The sequence below is a fragment of the Parambassis ranga genome, chromosome 15, assembly GCF_900634625.1.
Source record: "Parambassis ranga chromosome 15, fParRan2.1, whole genome shotgun sequence".
Taxonomy (NCBI): Eukaryota; Metazoa; Chordata; class Actinopteri; family Ambassidae; genus Parambassis; species Parambassis ranga.
This window is the reverse complement of record NC_041035.1, coordinates 17,382,128-17,396,220: the sequence shown is the minus strand read 5'-3', so window position 1 is coordinate 17,396,220 and position 14,093 is coordinate 17,382,128. Positions and strand designations below refer to the sequence as shown.

At 40.3% G+C, this 14,093-nt stretch overlaps 2 protein-coding genes across 2 annotated transcripts; one reads left to right on the top strand and one right to left on the bottom strand.

Moving 5' to 3' along the window:
• Positions 1-1,877: 1,877 nt before the first annotated feature.
• Positions 1,878-5,578, bottom strand: spast (spastin). The gene is made up of 16 exons (XM_028423159.1): positions 5,264-5,578; positions 5,100-5,183; positions 4,942-5,025; positions 4,697-4,848; positions 4,447-4,580; positions 4,270-4,363; positions 4,088-4,162; positions 3,942-4,013; positions 3,786-3,861; positions 3,433-3,524; positions 3,249-3,328; positions 3,123-3,165; positions 2,970-3,049; positions 2,820-2,890; positions 2,694-2,734; positions 1,878-2,622 (listed from the first exon to the last, which is right to left on the bottom strand). The coding sequence occupies exons 1-16, from the start codon at positions 5,379-5,381 to the stop codon at positions 2,497-2,499; spliced, it is 1,422 nt and encodes a 473-aa protein (XP_028278960.1). The 5' UTR covers positions 5,382-5,578; the 3' UTR covers positions 1,878-2,496.
• Positions 5,579-6,990: 1,412 nt separating this feature from the next.
• Positions 6,991-12,665, top strand: memo1 (mediator of cell motility 1). The gene is made up of 10 exons (XM_028423788.1): positions 6,991-7,123; positions 7,394-7,491; positions 8,836-8,917; positions 9,000-9,068; positions 9,615-9,727; positions 10,184-10,295; positions 10,675-10,817; positions 10,948-11,024; positions 11,408-11,512; positions 11,998-12,665. Exons 2-10 carry the CDS (start codon positions 7,431-7,433, stop codon positions 12,127-12,129), a joined length of 894 nt encoding a protein of 297 aa, XP_028279589.1. The 5' UTR covers positions 6,991-7,123; positions 7,394-7,430; the 3' UTR covers positions 12,130-12,665.
• Positions 12,666-14,093: the final 1,428 nt, after the last annotated feature.

Below are 14,093 nucleotides of genomic sequence, written 5' to 3'. Positions count from 1 at the left end.
CACTGTGTAAGCCCAGAACCACATCTTTAAACCACGGAGTGATAAAGGGGCCATGTCCTCAAGTTTGAGGGACTTTTCCAGAAGATCAACACGCATACGGTCAGTTTTAGGAGTTTAGTGTAAAGTAGGACAGTGGATGAATTCTAATTAAGCGGATCCAAAGAAATATCATAACACTGGCTACCTCAAAGTGTGACACACACTGCAACAAAAAAGCTCCCATCCACACTAAGCTCTCATAATGGGCCACTTGAAGAAACACTCACTGGCTGTTTGCTCAGTCAGTGAGAGGTCCTCCTTGTGTTGACTATTATTCTACTCTCTACAGGGTGGGCTGTCTCTCTGGAGGTATCAAATGATCACCTATTCTGTTTTCCCTTGAGTGGATGTAGTGGTCAAAGCATCAATGAACTACTGTGGAGGTGCGGGCCTCTGACACGCAACCAAAAAGGGAAGCTGCCAATCATTTACAAGGTGTGGACCACCTTAATAATGTTCTGTCTTCTGTCAGTTAGAAAATGCAAAGCGAGTTATGTACATGTGATAATTGCCATCTACTGTAATTACAGGTTGTTTAAAGAAATTGCTTGTAAGAATGTTGCTATGGGGGAGTTTTTACCACCTGTAGGCTTTTATTTTTTTTACGCAGACATCACAGATCACAGTTGAAAGGTGGGAAAATGACATGACTAAATAGTCTTGCAACTAGTCATAAAGAGCATTTGTTTGTGGTGCAGGATGCACTCAGGGAAGAGTAAACAGAAAAAATTGGTGATGACTAAATCTTCACCTCTAACAACTCTTCATTCCTGTCTGGCATCATGAAAGAAGCTCTTCAGTCATGACATGCTAAAAAAAAAAGCCACACTCCATCCAAAATCTCTCCCCCGAGGGAAAGAGTGTAGACTTAGGTGTGGCTGCAGCTCTGCTGGCTCTGTCCATTTCTTTCTTTTTTTAATCTCTTCTCAGAAAGCAGTGTGGAAATAAAACTTGGGAGGATAAACCCAGCAAAGTTCATTAACTGCAGAAAATGTTTGCGTTTGTAAAGTCTGCAAACAAAACTGCAGGAAGAGATGATGTAGCCCCTGGGCCACATAAACCACAAGCAGCACCACCAGCTGACCATAGGAAGGGCCTCTGGGATGGAGGTGGAATTTAAGTAAAAGAAGTTTCAGTCAATGAGTTTAGAGTGCACTCAAATAAAAATATAACTGGCCACACATGTTCGGTTGAATCAGCATTGCCCTGGACAGCTGGTGACCCCTGTTTGTGCTGCATCATTAGATGGTGGCTGGTTGTTGGGTCTTGACCACAGAGCTGCATAACTTTAACCTTAAGCATTCACATGTTTGTGCATGTACACGTCCAGAATAACTGTCAAACATACTTAGCTTACTTAGCCAATCTATCAGTCAGCCTGACAGTCGACACGGCAGAGCATGGCCTTTATTTTCATTAATAGCAATTTACTGCATTCCACACATCTGTGGTTGCAGGCAAAATATTAACAGAGGCAACCTGAAGCCACAGACGGCAGCGGAGGATTGTGTAAGAAAACAAGAAAAAACCTGATCTGTAGCACCATCTACCTACAACAGTGAAGCTTCACTCCTCACCCAGAGCACTTCAAGAACACTTCAAGAAGTAAATAAAAAGTTTGAAACTTAACACATCCTGTGAATATATTTATGAGGTCTAGTGTTTATGAAACTGCTCCGCTTGCTTTTCTTTTTCTTCATATTCTTTTTGTGCATCTTTATTGCTGTTTTGATATATGTTGAGTGATTTGAGATGGAAGTTTGTATGATACTGCAGTTATCATCTGACTTCAAAGAAACTGCCATCAAACAAAAACACAACAAATAAAGCTGAGAAAATTCAACTCAATATATTTATTGATGAATGACACAAATAAGAAGCAGCTGTAGTTTTGTATAACGAAATAATTGTCAAATTTCATAACCGATTGGGAGAAAATGTTTGGTAACACAACAACCCATCAGGTCTCCTACTTTGTATCTACAAACTACTCATGCAAAAGAAAATCTTTATAAACAAAATCAACAGCCTCTTCTAGGTTCTACTTATTCTCATTCTTTCATGTGTGCTTTAGTAGAGAGAGCACTTGGTGATCAATACCATCAACTATAATACGATCATCTAAACAGGTGAGGTTATGTCAGGATTTTCTGAAAGCTGCTTCCCTCTTGAGATCACTTTGATCAGAACATTATTGAGAATAAATAATGAGGTTTCAGGTAGAAAGACCAGTGACGTGATACCAATAATACCATGAAGGATCCATAAGAACTGTGTTAGCAAAGCCTTCCCATAAAACAGGAAATTATCCCTCAGTGGATCAATGTTTAACTAATCTACAGATTGTTTCCTCTGTGGGTTTTTTCATGTTAATGACATCTTGTTTGTGTATAGAAACACAGAAGGAAACCACTGTTATTATTTTTTTTTTTTACAAGTGAAAATGAGTAATTAAGTTCAAAAAGCTGTTGTATCACCAAAATCTTTGTTCCATTTGGTGTACATATTAAGATTTTCTGGACCAACGCTGGGTTTAATGCGCTTCAGGGAATCCTCAAAATCTTTCGACGTGATGTTACGCATCTGTGAAAACACATGAGTTACACAATTAGTTAATGTAAACAAGTAGCAGGGACATATCTGTACCGTCTCACCTCGGTAACAGCCATGCTGCGCACTTGATCCGGTCCCAGCTCTGTGTAAGACACAATTCACATTAAGATGAACTGACTCAGTGTACAGTGTGTGTCAGCCTTATGTGTGTGATACAGGAGTCATACCTCTAATTGGCCCAAGAGCAGCATCTTTGGCTAATGACGTCAGGTCGCTTCCTGAATATCCCGAAGTCTTCCTGTAGAGTAACACATCAGGGGGTTAATGCAAAGTCACATATAAAAGTGTCTGTTAAAAACTGTAAATATGAAACTCACTTTGCCAAAGAGGACAGTTCTTTTTGGCTCAGTGGATTCCCGTGTTTTCCCAACAGGTTTTTCAGCAGTGTGAATCTTGTCTGTAGACACAACAGTTACTTTACATACCTTCACCTTTACAAACCACCTCACACCATCATTAAAGCCACATACCTGCTCATCTGGCAATGCGACGTAAACCCTTTTTGCAAAGCGCCTGTGAGATAAAAGTACTTGTGTGTGACGGTGTTACAAAAATAAAAACACACATTTTTACAGCATGTAGGAAGCATAAAGTACCTTAGTACAGCTTCATCGAGCTCCTGGGGCCTGTTAGTTGCTCCCATTACAAGTACCCGGTCATCCCCTCCTGACTGCACCTGAAATCCAGCAGCAGTGTGTGAGAATGAGATCAGTACCCTGTCAGATGACAGTGACCTAAGCCGTTCCATGATCCCATGTCTAGGGCCAGTGGCACACTTACCCCATCAAACTCAATGAGGAACTCAGTCTTTAAACGTCGAGAGGCTTCATGTTCGCCCTCCCTCCTTTCACAAAGTAAGCTGTCCACTTCATCTGTCAATCAGAAAAAACAGATAGTACTGATTATAAAATGAGCAGCACAGACAAACAGTTCATAAAAGCCAAATATTAACTGATTGTGATCTTGGGTCCCTTTATTTAAACCTGACATGCTTCTAAAGTGGTAAACACAGGCTTTGTTTGATGTTACTTTTGTCCATATTTTCTCTTTTACTTGTATTATTCTGAGGTGGAGAACAACCTGAACAGGTCAAAACACAGATGTAGTTTATAAGAAACTACAGAAATACAAACCAATAAAGATTACAGAGGGCTGTAACTCTCTGGCAACTGCAAACAGGGCTCGAACCAGCTTCTCCCCTTCTCCCACCTGTAATCATGAAGACAAGAAATGTTTAAAAAAAACCCTACAATATCATGTGAAGATGATGATCATAGAGTGTTTCTTACATATTTAGAGGTCAAACTGGCAGCGCTGATGTTAAAGAATGTGGCATTAGACTCCGCAGCGACTGCTTTGGCCTGGTAAGATGAATTAAAAGCTGTGATTCAACAGAACACAGAGCCGACACTATCAACAGCAACATGCAAATTACCAGCATGGTTTTGCCATTTCCAGGGGGGCCAAATAAAAGCAAACCACGTGCAGGAGCCCTCAAGCCGGTAAAGAGCTAAACATAAAATGTCACAAACAAATTAAATGTAAAACTGTAAAAATGTAAAAAGCAAAAAAATGTACAACGCAAAGATACAGTACAAAACGTTTCAAGGTAATCACCTCAGGTCTTAAAGCAGGAAGGATGACAATCTCTTGGAGTGCTTGTTTGGCCAGATCCTGCCCTGCAATTTCCCCAAAGGACACAGATGCTCCGCTGAGGTAAACAAGGAAGGTTCTATTAACACACTGTTTACGTAGTTGAGAAAAATGGTTATTAATAGAGTATCTTTTAAATACCTATCTACAATTTCATTCAGAATTAAACTGGCCAGTCGGCTGTCCACATTCTTGAAGTTTTTCAAGTCCCTCTTTTGTGGTTGTTTCACACCTGCAGGTCTCCCGTTCTGAGCTTTACCCGTCCGGGGGGTTACCTACACAGGAATAAAATTACGTATCCAGAGAACATTACACATCGAATGCACTGAGATGCAGCATGCAGCTGGAGCCAGTGTGATTAAATAACAAAAAAAGAAGAAAAAAAAATCACCTTTGGGTCAGCAGGTCTGGAAGGGGGTCTGACTGCAGATGATGGCCTGTTACCTGTTACTCCAGGCTGGCTTTTAGGAACAGGCTTCGGCTGTGGAAGAACATTTGATGTCCTCTTTGGATTGCTTCTCCTTTTAGAAGCCATTGTTGTCTCTGTGAAGTAAGAGAAAGGACTGATCTTCAGACCCCCTTGTTCAGCTTACATAACTTTAATAAAAAGTCTCAGGAAACCAGGATGCAGCTTACCTAAGAGGGCCAGCCTGTCTTTTGCCATGGTGAGGTTGGTAACCATTTTGTCCTGGAGTCTCTTTGCTCTGTCATATTGATCGCCTGGTAACAACACACTGAGATTAAGGCTAAACCCTGTCAACATGCATGCACATCCGTATGAATGCTTCTCATACCTTGTCCCGTGATCTCTATTATGATACCCTTTTCAAGCTCAACAATCCCTTTTTTGTACCACCGCACAGCCTCCTCTTTATCTCCTATGACAAAGAGCAGTGTTTATGACATACTGTCACACACAAACACATCAATGAACCAGTCATTGACATAATAAACAAACCTGAATCATCTTCGTCGATCCTTAACGCCTTTGATATACACTCAAACGCCTGCTTGTGGTAGTTTTTAATAACTTCACCGCTGTCTTTGCTTTTAGTTGCGTTTATGTTGCCCGACATGACATGCGATACTTTTTCCTTATGCGCCGCCACAGCTTACTGTTCGATCGTTATTAAAGATAACACAATCCAAACGCATTTAAATGTGGTTCAATCCGCTGAGTCTGGTACATATCACAACATTTTTGCCACATAAATAAGAGTATTTGTGGAGTACCATCCTAAAAGCTTCCGCTTTCCTCCTCCTCCTCCTTCTTCTTCTACTGTTTTGGTGTTACTGCGGGCAGCACAGCGCCACCTACACTGTTGGAGGTACGATAAGGTTTAACGCAAGTCAAACTAGAAAAGGGCTATTCCTGAAGAAAATTTAAGTTTGATTGCTGCAGCTGAAGCATTGCTGTGAATGCTGATGAATTCAGAGCTTTGTATGCCTCTGTGTGTCAGCCTGTCACCATAGTAACAGCAGAGGAGACCTCAAAGACCACTCCAACTTTGAGAGCCTGGCGTGTGGAAAAGATTCGGAATTAGAAAATTCTGAATCCAAGTTTAATAGAGCAGCATCTAATGAACGTTTTAAGACTAAAATGATGTCTGTAGCTTGAAATTTGTAGGAGGAGATACATTTGGCAGATGACCCACTCGTTGAAGGGCTCTCTCATAGACTCCCATGTTAAAAATGACACCGAAATTGCCTAATATTTGAAAAATTATAATTTTTTGAAAAAAAAACTTGAAGCCAAAAAAACGTACGGAAGAACAAGTTTGATTGCTGCAGCTGAAGCATTGCTGTGAATGCTGGTGTGAAGGATTGCTCTGAATTGCTGGAGAATCTGCAATCTGAATCACAGTTAAGAATTTAAAAAGAAAATTTCTATTTTGAAAAGTAAAAAATCTTTGAATATTAGGAAGATATGAAAAAGACACAGCTGAAGACAAGAACAGTATGAAGTCATGACTTTAAAGAATAGCCTGTGAATATACCATAGGTCAGAACTCGAATAATACCATAAGATTATAAGAAGCACAGGCTGTGTGATTTGAATGTGGAAGGATGATCAATAATGCTTAAAGTGTGGTAAAGACTACAAATATGGCTGTATTGCTGCTTTATGCTTCTTGTGTGCCAGCCTGTCACCATGGTATCAGCCACGTAACCTCAAAAACCACTCCAACTTTGAGAGCCTGGCGTGCGGAAACGATTCGGAATTAGAAAATTCTGAATACAAGTTTGATAGAGCAGCATCTAATGAGCGTTTTAAGACTAAACTGGAGTCTGTAGCTTGAAATTTGTAGGAGGAGATACATTTGGCAAATGACGCCAAAATCGAAAAACTATCCAAAAACTATAATTTCGAGATGAACATTTTGATAGTTGAATGGCTGAAATCGGTTAATGTATGCTGAAGATATGCTGCGCCAAAAAACGTACAGAAGAAGAAAAAGAAGAAGAAGAAGAAAGAGGGTGAAGAACAAGGGCAGAATCAGCGTCGGCATCGATTCCTGTACCAGCAGGACAACACTGTACCCGCTCAGCTGACGGGCAATGCAATCCCATAATCAAACCATCACCTCAGCAATGGCGACGCCCACTTGGCTTTTTTTCCACGAATCACGTTATATTGGCCGATCAAGCAGCCAATAGAAATGCTCTGACGTCAATCAACAACAGTTTCAGACACGCCCCCTACCTGGCTCTTCAGAAGGAAAAAAAAACAGTAATCCTCAGATCCTGACTGTGACAGCGCTGGGCTCATTAAAGATACCCTGAGTGCTTGATATCGGCACACTACAAATGCTTTGTTGTATGTGCCTTTTCTAAATTTACATGTTACTATCGCTAGACCGTGTAACAAACTGACGTTAGCTGCTAACCGCGGCTAACTTATTAACCGGTAACAGCACACGGGCCAGCTGACGGTACACTGAGCTTGTTAGCCCGCTAGCCCAACTGCTGTCTCTCTGGTCGAACTACCCTTTGTCTTTTCCAGCAAGTTAGCTAGCAGACGTTGTTTCTTCTCTGTGATATCTAACATCGGATATTGCAATTTCACTGTATTTTTTCGCCTGACAAGAGTCAAGTAAACCAAGATAGGCGGCTTGGGAACCAAGATGTCGAACCGAGTGGTGTGCAGAGAAGCAAGTCACGCCGGGAGCTGGTACTCCGCTTCGGGTAACTGTCAACAGAGCATCGTCTGCGTTAGCACGCCGTGTGCTAGCTGTATATTTTGTGTCATGACTGTGTGTCTAATTGCTAAACTGTTTCTAATTTTCCATACCCTCAATTATCGATCATAACTGATCTTTTCATGGTTGCCATAACAGACGGCGGTGCCTCACTTCTAACGATAATCCAGTTGATACAAACTCGGCTAGCTAAACATTTATCTGTTATTGAGTGCCTCATCTCTCTTATCCTATTTGGTGCATGGTTGGTTTGAGCTTCATCAGCACTTTATCCTGGGATGGTGGGTGGAAGTGTTTCAAAACAAATGGCACATCTGCTTCTCAGCATTTTTTTGACAAGCTATCAATTCAGGCGAAGCTAACTTGGCTAATATTGCAGAACTTCCTGGCCTACATGCTATCTGGTTAGCTACTCTGCACATTTCCCGAAGCAGTCTTTGCCTTTTTTTTTACTTAGGCTTCTATTATTGTCGTGGTGTTGTTGGTCTCTGACCCTGACTCACTTAAGTTATGTGCGTAAATACTCCCTGTCGTGAAACAAAGGACTGGGGTAGGGCAGGGCAGAAAACCGAAGGTTCATATTGCACCCCAACCCCCCATTTCACTAGCTTTACAGCAGTTTGTTTTCATGAAACCCCGCAAGGTTACTTGTTTATTCTGTATAAACTTGCTTTACTGCGCTGTTTTATAATAATCCTTTAGACGGAAAAATTTACCGTGAATAAATAGTGGCTAATAAAATTCCACTTTGTTGCATATACATGATAAGAAATCTGCCATTGTTCGATTTTAACGTTTTCGTTTCTACAAAACCAAATACACGTTTGCTTTTTACTGATGTGCGATTGATATGGATATGTGGTAACAGGGTAATCGTTGACAGTGGTAGGTTTTCCGCACAATGCATTCCAGTGTTAGTAAACAACAGTTACACTGGGTGTCTCTTCTTTGTTTAATCTGGACTAGAGCATCATGTTGGCTCTAGATTGACAGTCCAGTTAAAGTGTTCCAGTTAAATTGTACAGCCAATCAAAGGTAAACAAGAAATGTGTTAGGTGATACTTGAGATGGGTATTTATCAGTAGACAGTTTGAGGTGACCCATCAAGTGTATGTGTGTCATTGAATTTAGCATTTTAGACATGTATATTATTTATTTATTTTACAATGACACGCATAAATCAAAGGTTGTTTTGGTTTTTATCATAAATGCTTGTATTTTCCCTGTGCCTATGAAATTGAATTGTCTTTGTTTACTACATTTTTTCCCCCTCCCTTGTCACTGTTGATTGCTGTCGCCACATTTTTTTTTAAATGTCTACCCTTTTCAGGATCCCAGCTGAATGCACAACTAGAAGGCTGGCTGTCCCAAGCACAGTCCACAATCAGACCTGCTAGAGCCATCATAGCGCCGTAAGCATTCCGGATCCGAACATGCAATACAACACCTGCAATACAGCACCATTTTAATTTGACATATTTTGTTTGTTTGCAGCCATGCTGGGTATACCTACTGTGGTGCTTGTGCAGCACATGCCTACAAGCAGGTTGATCCCTCAATTACGTAAGTCTTTTTGTTGTTTTCAGACTCTTTTAAAAAAAAAACTGTTTTTTTTTTATCAAAAAAGGTCATGTTTAGCTTATTTACAGGGTCACATTTTATGTCATGTGCCTACTACAGAGCGTTAACAAGGGTTCAAAGAACACATGATGTCTCTGACACTGTATATCACTGTAGCATCTTTTTACTCTTTGTCTGAAATGCTCCATTTTAGCTCCTTTCTGATCCCCCTTGCTCAAACCAAGTCCACCCTGATTGGTCAAGTGGCCCATTGTGTGTTTGTGACATGCTTACCAAGCAGCCATTATGAAAATGTGTTACCTGGTAATATAGAAGTGTAATTGACAAAAGGCTTGGGCTGTAAACACATAGGCAGTTTTGACACAAGCATCCTTTGGCATGGACAAAAAAGACTATAGAACACTCTGAAGCAACAAAAAGCATAAGTATGATCTCTTTAAATTCTTCTTCCCCAATGTTAGTGTAGAATCAAGTGGAAGTGGTGTATGTTCAGTAAGCACGGTGGGATTAAGTCATGTCACCCTTCAGTCGTAGGGTGTTCATCCTGGGACCTTCACACCATGTGCCCCTCTCCCGCTGTGCCCTGTCACCTGCAGAGATCTATAGAACACCCCTGTATGACCTGAGAATTGACCAGAAGGGTAAATCGCAGCTTGCACTCATTTATTTTCTGTTTATGCATGTGTGTCTTGTTTTTGTATGTGACCACAGTTTGGTGTGTATTGTAGAATGCGGTGAATGTTGCACGCCAAAACAAAATGAAACACATTTTCTCAGTTGTTCTGAATCGGAAGGTGAAAAAAGCAAGCTTAAAGCCATGTTTGACCATTTCTTTATTGTAATTGTTAAAGTTTATACTTAGTAAAGCTCCAACATGCAGACCTCAAGTGGTCTTGTGAGGCAGTTCGCTTTTAATTATCCTCCAGGGACCAGACTCTTGGGGAAAAAGGCTTTCTCAGTGTTTAGATTTTGCTCAGCTAGGCACTTGTGAGATCATTTTTTAGTTTTAAAAAATGTCTCAGCTCCACAAATTACTTATTCATTTAGACATAGTCATGTTAACATATACAAATTAAAGTAAATCTTCTCTTTTGCAGTTTATGCTGACCTTTGGAAAACTGGGTTGTTTGAGAGGATGACTCTGCAGACAGATGAAGATGAGCACAGTATTGAAATGCACTTGCCTTACACTGCTAAAGCCATGGAGAGGTAATGCACATGGGAGTGGCATTCAGTAATCCAAAAGCACTTTTTCATGTATGTTATGGACATACAAGAACGCAGTACACTAAAATCTAGTACCTTTTCCCCTTTAACATTGCCTTTCTGTACATACTATAAAGCGAGTCACTCTGGTGCAGGGACACATGGAAAGTATGATATGCATAATTGATACAACCTTCTGTCAGGTTGGCTGGAGTCAAAGGAATTTCTTGGTTCCAGTAAGCAGAGATTGCATAGTATGAATTGAACTCAGCACATTAGCTCAGCTTACAGTATATTGTCCAGACGGGTTGAGCTGAAGCCTGTGTTGATTGACAAGACACATGAGCTATAAATGTGTTAATGAAGTTATCTGATATTACAGCCACAAAGATGAGTTTAGTATCGTTCCTGTGCTTGTGGGTGCTCTGAGTGAATCGAAGGAACAGGAATATGGGAAGGTGCTCAGCAAGTACCTAGCAGACCCCTCTAACCTTTTCATCATCTCATCTGACTTCTGCCACTGGGGTATGTAAAAAAAACAAAAAAAACAAAACAAATACAAGTGCTGACATGTTTGAATGATGATGATTTATACAGTAAAACTGTATTTTGTTACTTGTATGTCTGTGTAATTCTGTGTGTTTCTCTTTTAAAGGTCAGCGGTTTCGCTACACATATTATGATGAATCTCAAGGGGAGATCTACAGATCCATTGAGCATCTTGATAAAATGGTAATTCATTCGTGTAGAAGAAAAAAATATGTTGATTATTTTTAGTATAAATTGAAACTAAACACAATCATGTCTCATGAGAACACAAGGATAGGTTCTGTACACAGTGGGCAGTTGACATGTTATTAAAAACACACACAGTTTAGAGGTCATGCTATTGTGCAGGCCGCTTCTCTGTTATGGATCACTGGGATGCTATTGTATGTCTGTCCATTTCCCTTGACTGTCCTGCTTTGACAAGTCCAAATGTCTTCTGTGTAAAAAGCCTGTTTATCTATGAAAATATAAGCTGCCTACAAAGAACAGAAGTGCTTTGAGGATATTGGAGTATATTAAGAATGTATGACTTCCATTCAGCTTTTTTTCCCCCACTGCTTCTGTAGGGGATGAGCATTATAGAGCAGCTGGATCCTATGTCTTTTACCAACTACTTGAAGAAGTATCGCAACACCATCTGTGGGCGTCATCCAATTGGTGTGCTGCTAAATGTAAGTACCAGAGAGAGGAAGAACCTCATCATGTGTGTCAAGTGTTGTCGAGCAACAATCTGTCGGAACGACAGAATAAAACAAAATAAAATCATAACAATATGCCCTTCACCCACCCTGTATCCTACATAGGCAATTAGTCCTATTATTTTAGATAACACAAGACCACGCAAGCATGACGTCCTTCAGGGGGCTTGGATGTAACGAATAATCGTAGAGTAAAGACAGTCCGGCAGACTGATTGTAGCATACATTATAGATGACCCACACACTATTTGACTCATTCCTTTGGAATCTAAACAGTCAGTTCAAAAAAGATTCTCAGTCTTCCAGATTAATTTTTTTGATTAAAAATGAGTTTACATAAAAAAGGATCAGGGGTTAGATGGATGTGTTATAAATTACACCTCAGTTCTGTTCCTATTTTGTCTTGGTGTGCTGCGTGCTGTGAATGGGTGACTTAAGTGGATGCCATTGTTTTGCAGGCCGTGGCTGAGCTGAGGAAGTCTGGTTTAGAAATGAACTTCTCTTTCCTGAACTACGCCCAGTCAAGTCAGTGCAGGAACTGGCAGGACAGCTCTGTGAGTTATGCTGCTGGGGCGCTCATCGTTCATTGAGGTCAACTTCTGCAGGGGCCACTGAAACGCTGCCGCCCTGCCCTTACTATCTATCGCCATAACCTGACCCAGACACCCTCCCTCTCACCTCCCACCCCCACCCCCAGTTACACCCAATATTTGCAGGAAGGACCTAGACACTCGAAGCCAATACATTCATCTATCTCTGTCTCTCCTTCAGCTCTCCTCTGCCTTTCTCTTCTCTCCTCTCAGTTTGAAGTGTGTGTCGGAGCTTTTGGTTGAAACATTTTGCTTGAAGTGCAGTTTTGAGATTATTTAGGAACAAATTGATAGAGGGGATTGGGAGAGTGCATATTATTTAGGCTTGGAGTAAGCTTGGGGAGGGGGGGGATCTTATTTGCAAGGACTGTAGTTGTCCTGTTTTCCTGACAAAATGAAGGCTTTGAGTTGTAAAAAAAAAATGCAATCTTTATATATTTGGACTCAATCTGTTCTCTTGTAATTTGCCTCAGTCAAGGAATTAAAATAAAACTGCAGATATTAATGGAGAACGTTCAAATGTTGCCAGATGAAAATGAAATGAGTGTTTTGACTGATTGCTTCAAGCTACATGCAACTTAAGAAACAAAAGGTCCTATAATGTTACTACCATTGCTCAACATGTTGTAGATGCTAACAAAGGGCTGCACCCAACAGTTCACTAACCCCTTACTGTACAAAACCAAAAACATTATTATATTAGTTTATTCAAAATATTCTATTCATACATTAATCCTTTTTAATTTTCCCTTTTTAGTCATTTTATTAGATGTGATAGTATTTACTCAATTAGTGTGTAGAGTTTAATAAAAGCAGCGTTGTCACTTAAGCTCAAATGCCATCAGCATGGTTTGCCCAGTAAATTAGTATTGCTCCTGGATTCCTATGATATGCTTGTAGCATTATAGAATTGTTTTCGCCAGGGCCAGACTGCAGGGGAGGGCACTACAGAAATGTAATCAAAGCTGGATGTTGTGTACACAAATCCAACACTGACACCTCTAGTCTTTGTTTACACTGCCACCTTGAAGCTCTGTAGTTATTGAATTGAATTCAGTGTAGGAGATTTCCAATGATGGTTGTTTATTTTGTGGTGTTTTTTTTTGCTAGACTTGTAGAAAATGTTACACATTCAGTGCCACACAAGCAGCAAGGCATTTGTTTTGGTCTAAGTGAGGACAGAGGTTAAACTACAGTAGCAGGTATTTGACAGACAGTATCTGCACTCTAGGTACGACTCTGTTTTGTCGATGTTTTGATTGGACTTGTGACAGTGGGAGCATCAATTAGACAAGCTTACTATAGATAGAACAAATAATAGATGGCTGAAGTATTAAAATCAGCACAGACGCACAATGTTTTACTTTGAAGTGTAAGAACCAGAACTCTTACAGATTTTGCTCCCTGCTGTATTTTGGATTTATTAAATATTTGCATAATGAAATGTCAAGCAAATGGTCGCTGCCTGAAGATTCCTAACACATACAGAAACTGAATGCAAAAACCCCATTTTTTTTTTAGAGCATTGTAGTCTTTCGGTGACAATATAGGCAGCACACGGTGTCTGCTGCTGTCCTGTCATTTGAGATGTGAATGTCACTTATTTCTGACTGACTTTAACCGTTACCATCGAGTATTTCCATTTAAATAATGCAGTCCTTTAACATCAGTCCCTCCCTCTTGGCACCACGAGATGCATCATAATCAGCATTAAGCTACAAAAACCAAGTGGGCAGAGAGTGAAAGAGGAATTTCCAGACTCACTTGACCTCTAATGCTAATTTAAGGGAAACTAGTAAAGCATGACACACTGTGCTATTGTGCCTTTTATCACTGTTGCACATATACATATAAAGCGTACTCTCACTTTTAGTCTTATTTTAAAGATGTGTACTTTAGTTTGTGTTTTTGTTGTTTTTTTCCCACATGTATGCTCCCCTTTGCCTAAAGCCCAACATTGTCTC

Coding starts and splice junctions, on each gene's coding strand:
- spast (XM_028423159.1), bottom strand. CDS start 5,381: ATGTCGGGCAACATAAACGCAACTAAAAGCAAAGACAGCGGTGAAGTT. Junction 4,163..4,269: donor TTCCTGCTTTAAGACCTGAG/GTGATTACCTTG, acceptor TTTTATGTTTAG/CTCTTTACCGGCTTGAGGGC. Junction 3,166..3,248: donor CTCGATGAAGCTGTACTAAG/GTACTTTATGCT, acceptor TTTATCTCACAG/GCGCTTTGCAAAAAGGGTTT.
- memo1 (XM_028423788.1), top strand. CDS start 7,431: ATGTCGAACCGAGTGGTGTGCAGAGAAGCAAGTCACGCCGGGAGCTGG. Junction 8,918..8,999: donor GCTAGAGCCATCATAGCGCC/GTAAGCATTCCG, acceptor GTTTGTTTGCAG/CCATGCTGGGTATACCTACT. Junction 9,728..10,183: donor CCTGAGAATTGACCAGAAGG/GTAAATCGCAGC, acceptor TCTCTTTTGCAG/TTTATGCTGACCTTTGGAAA.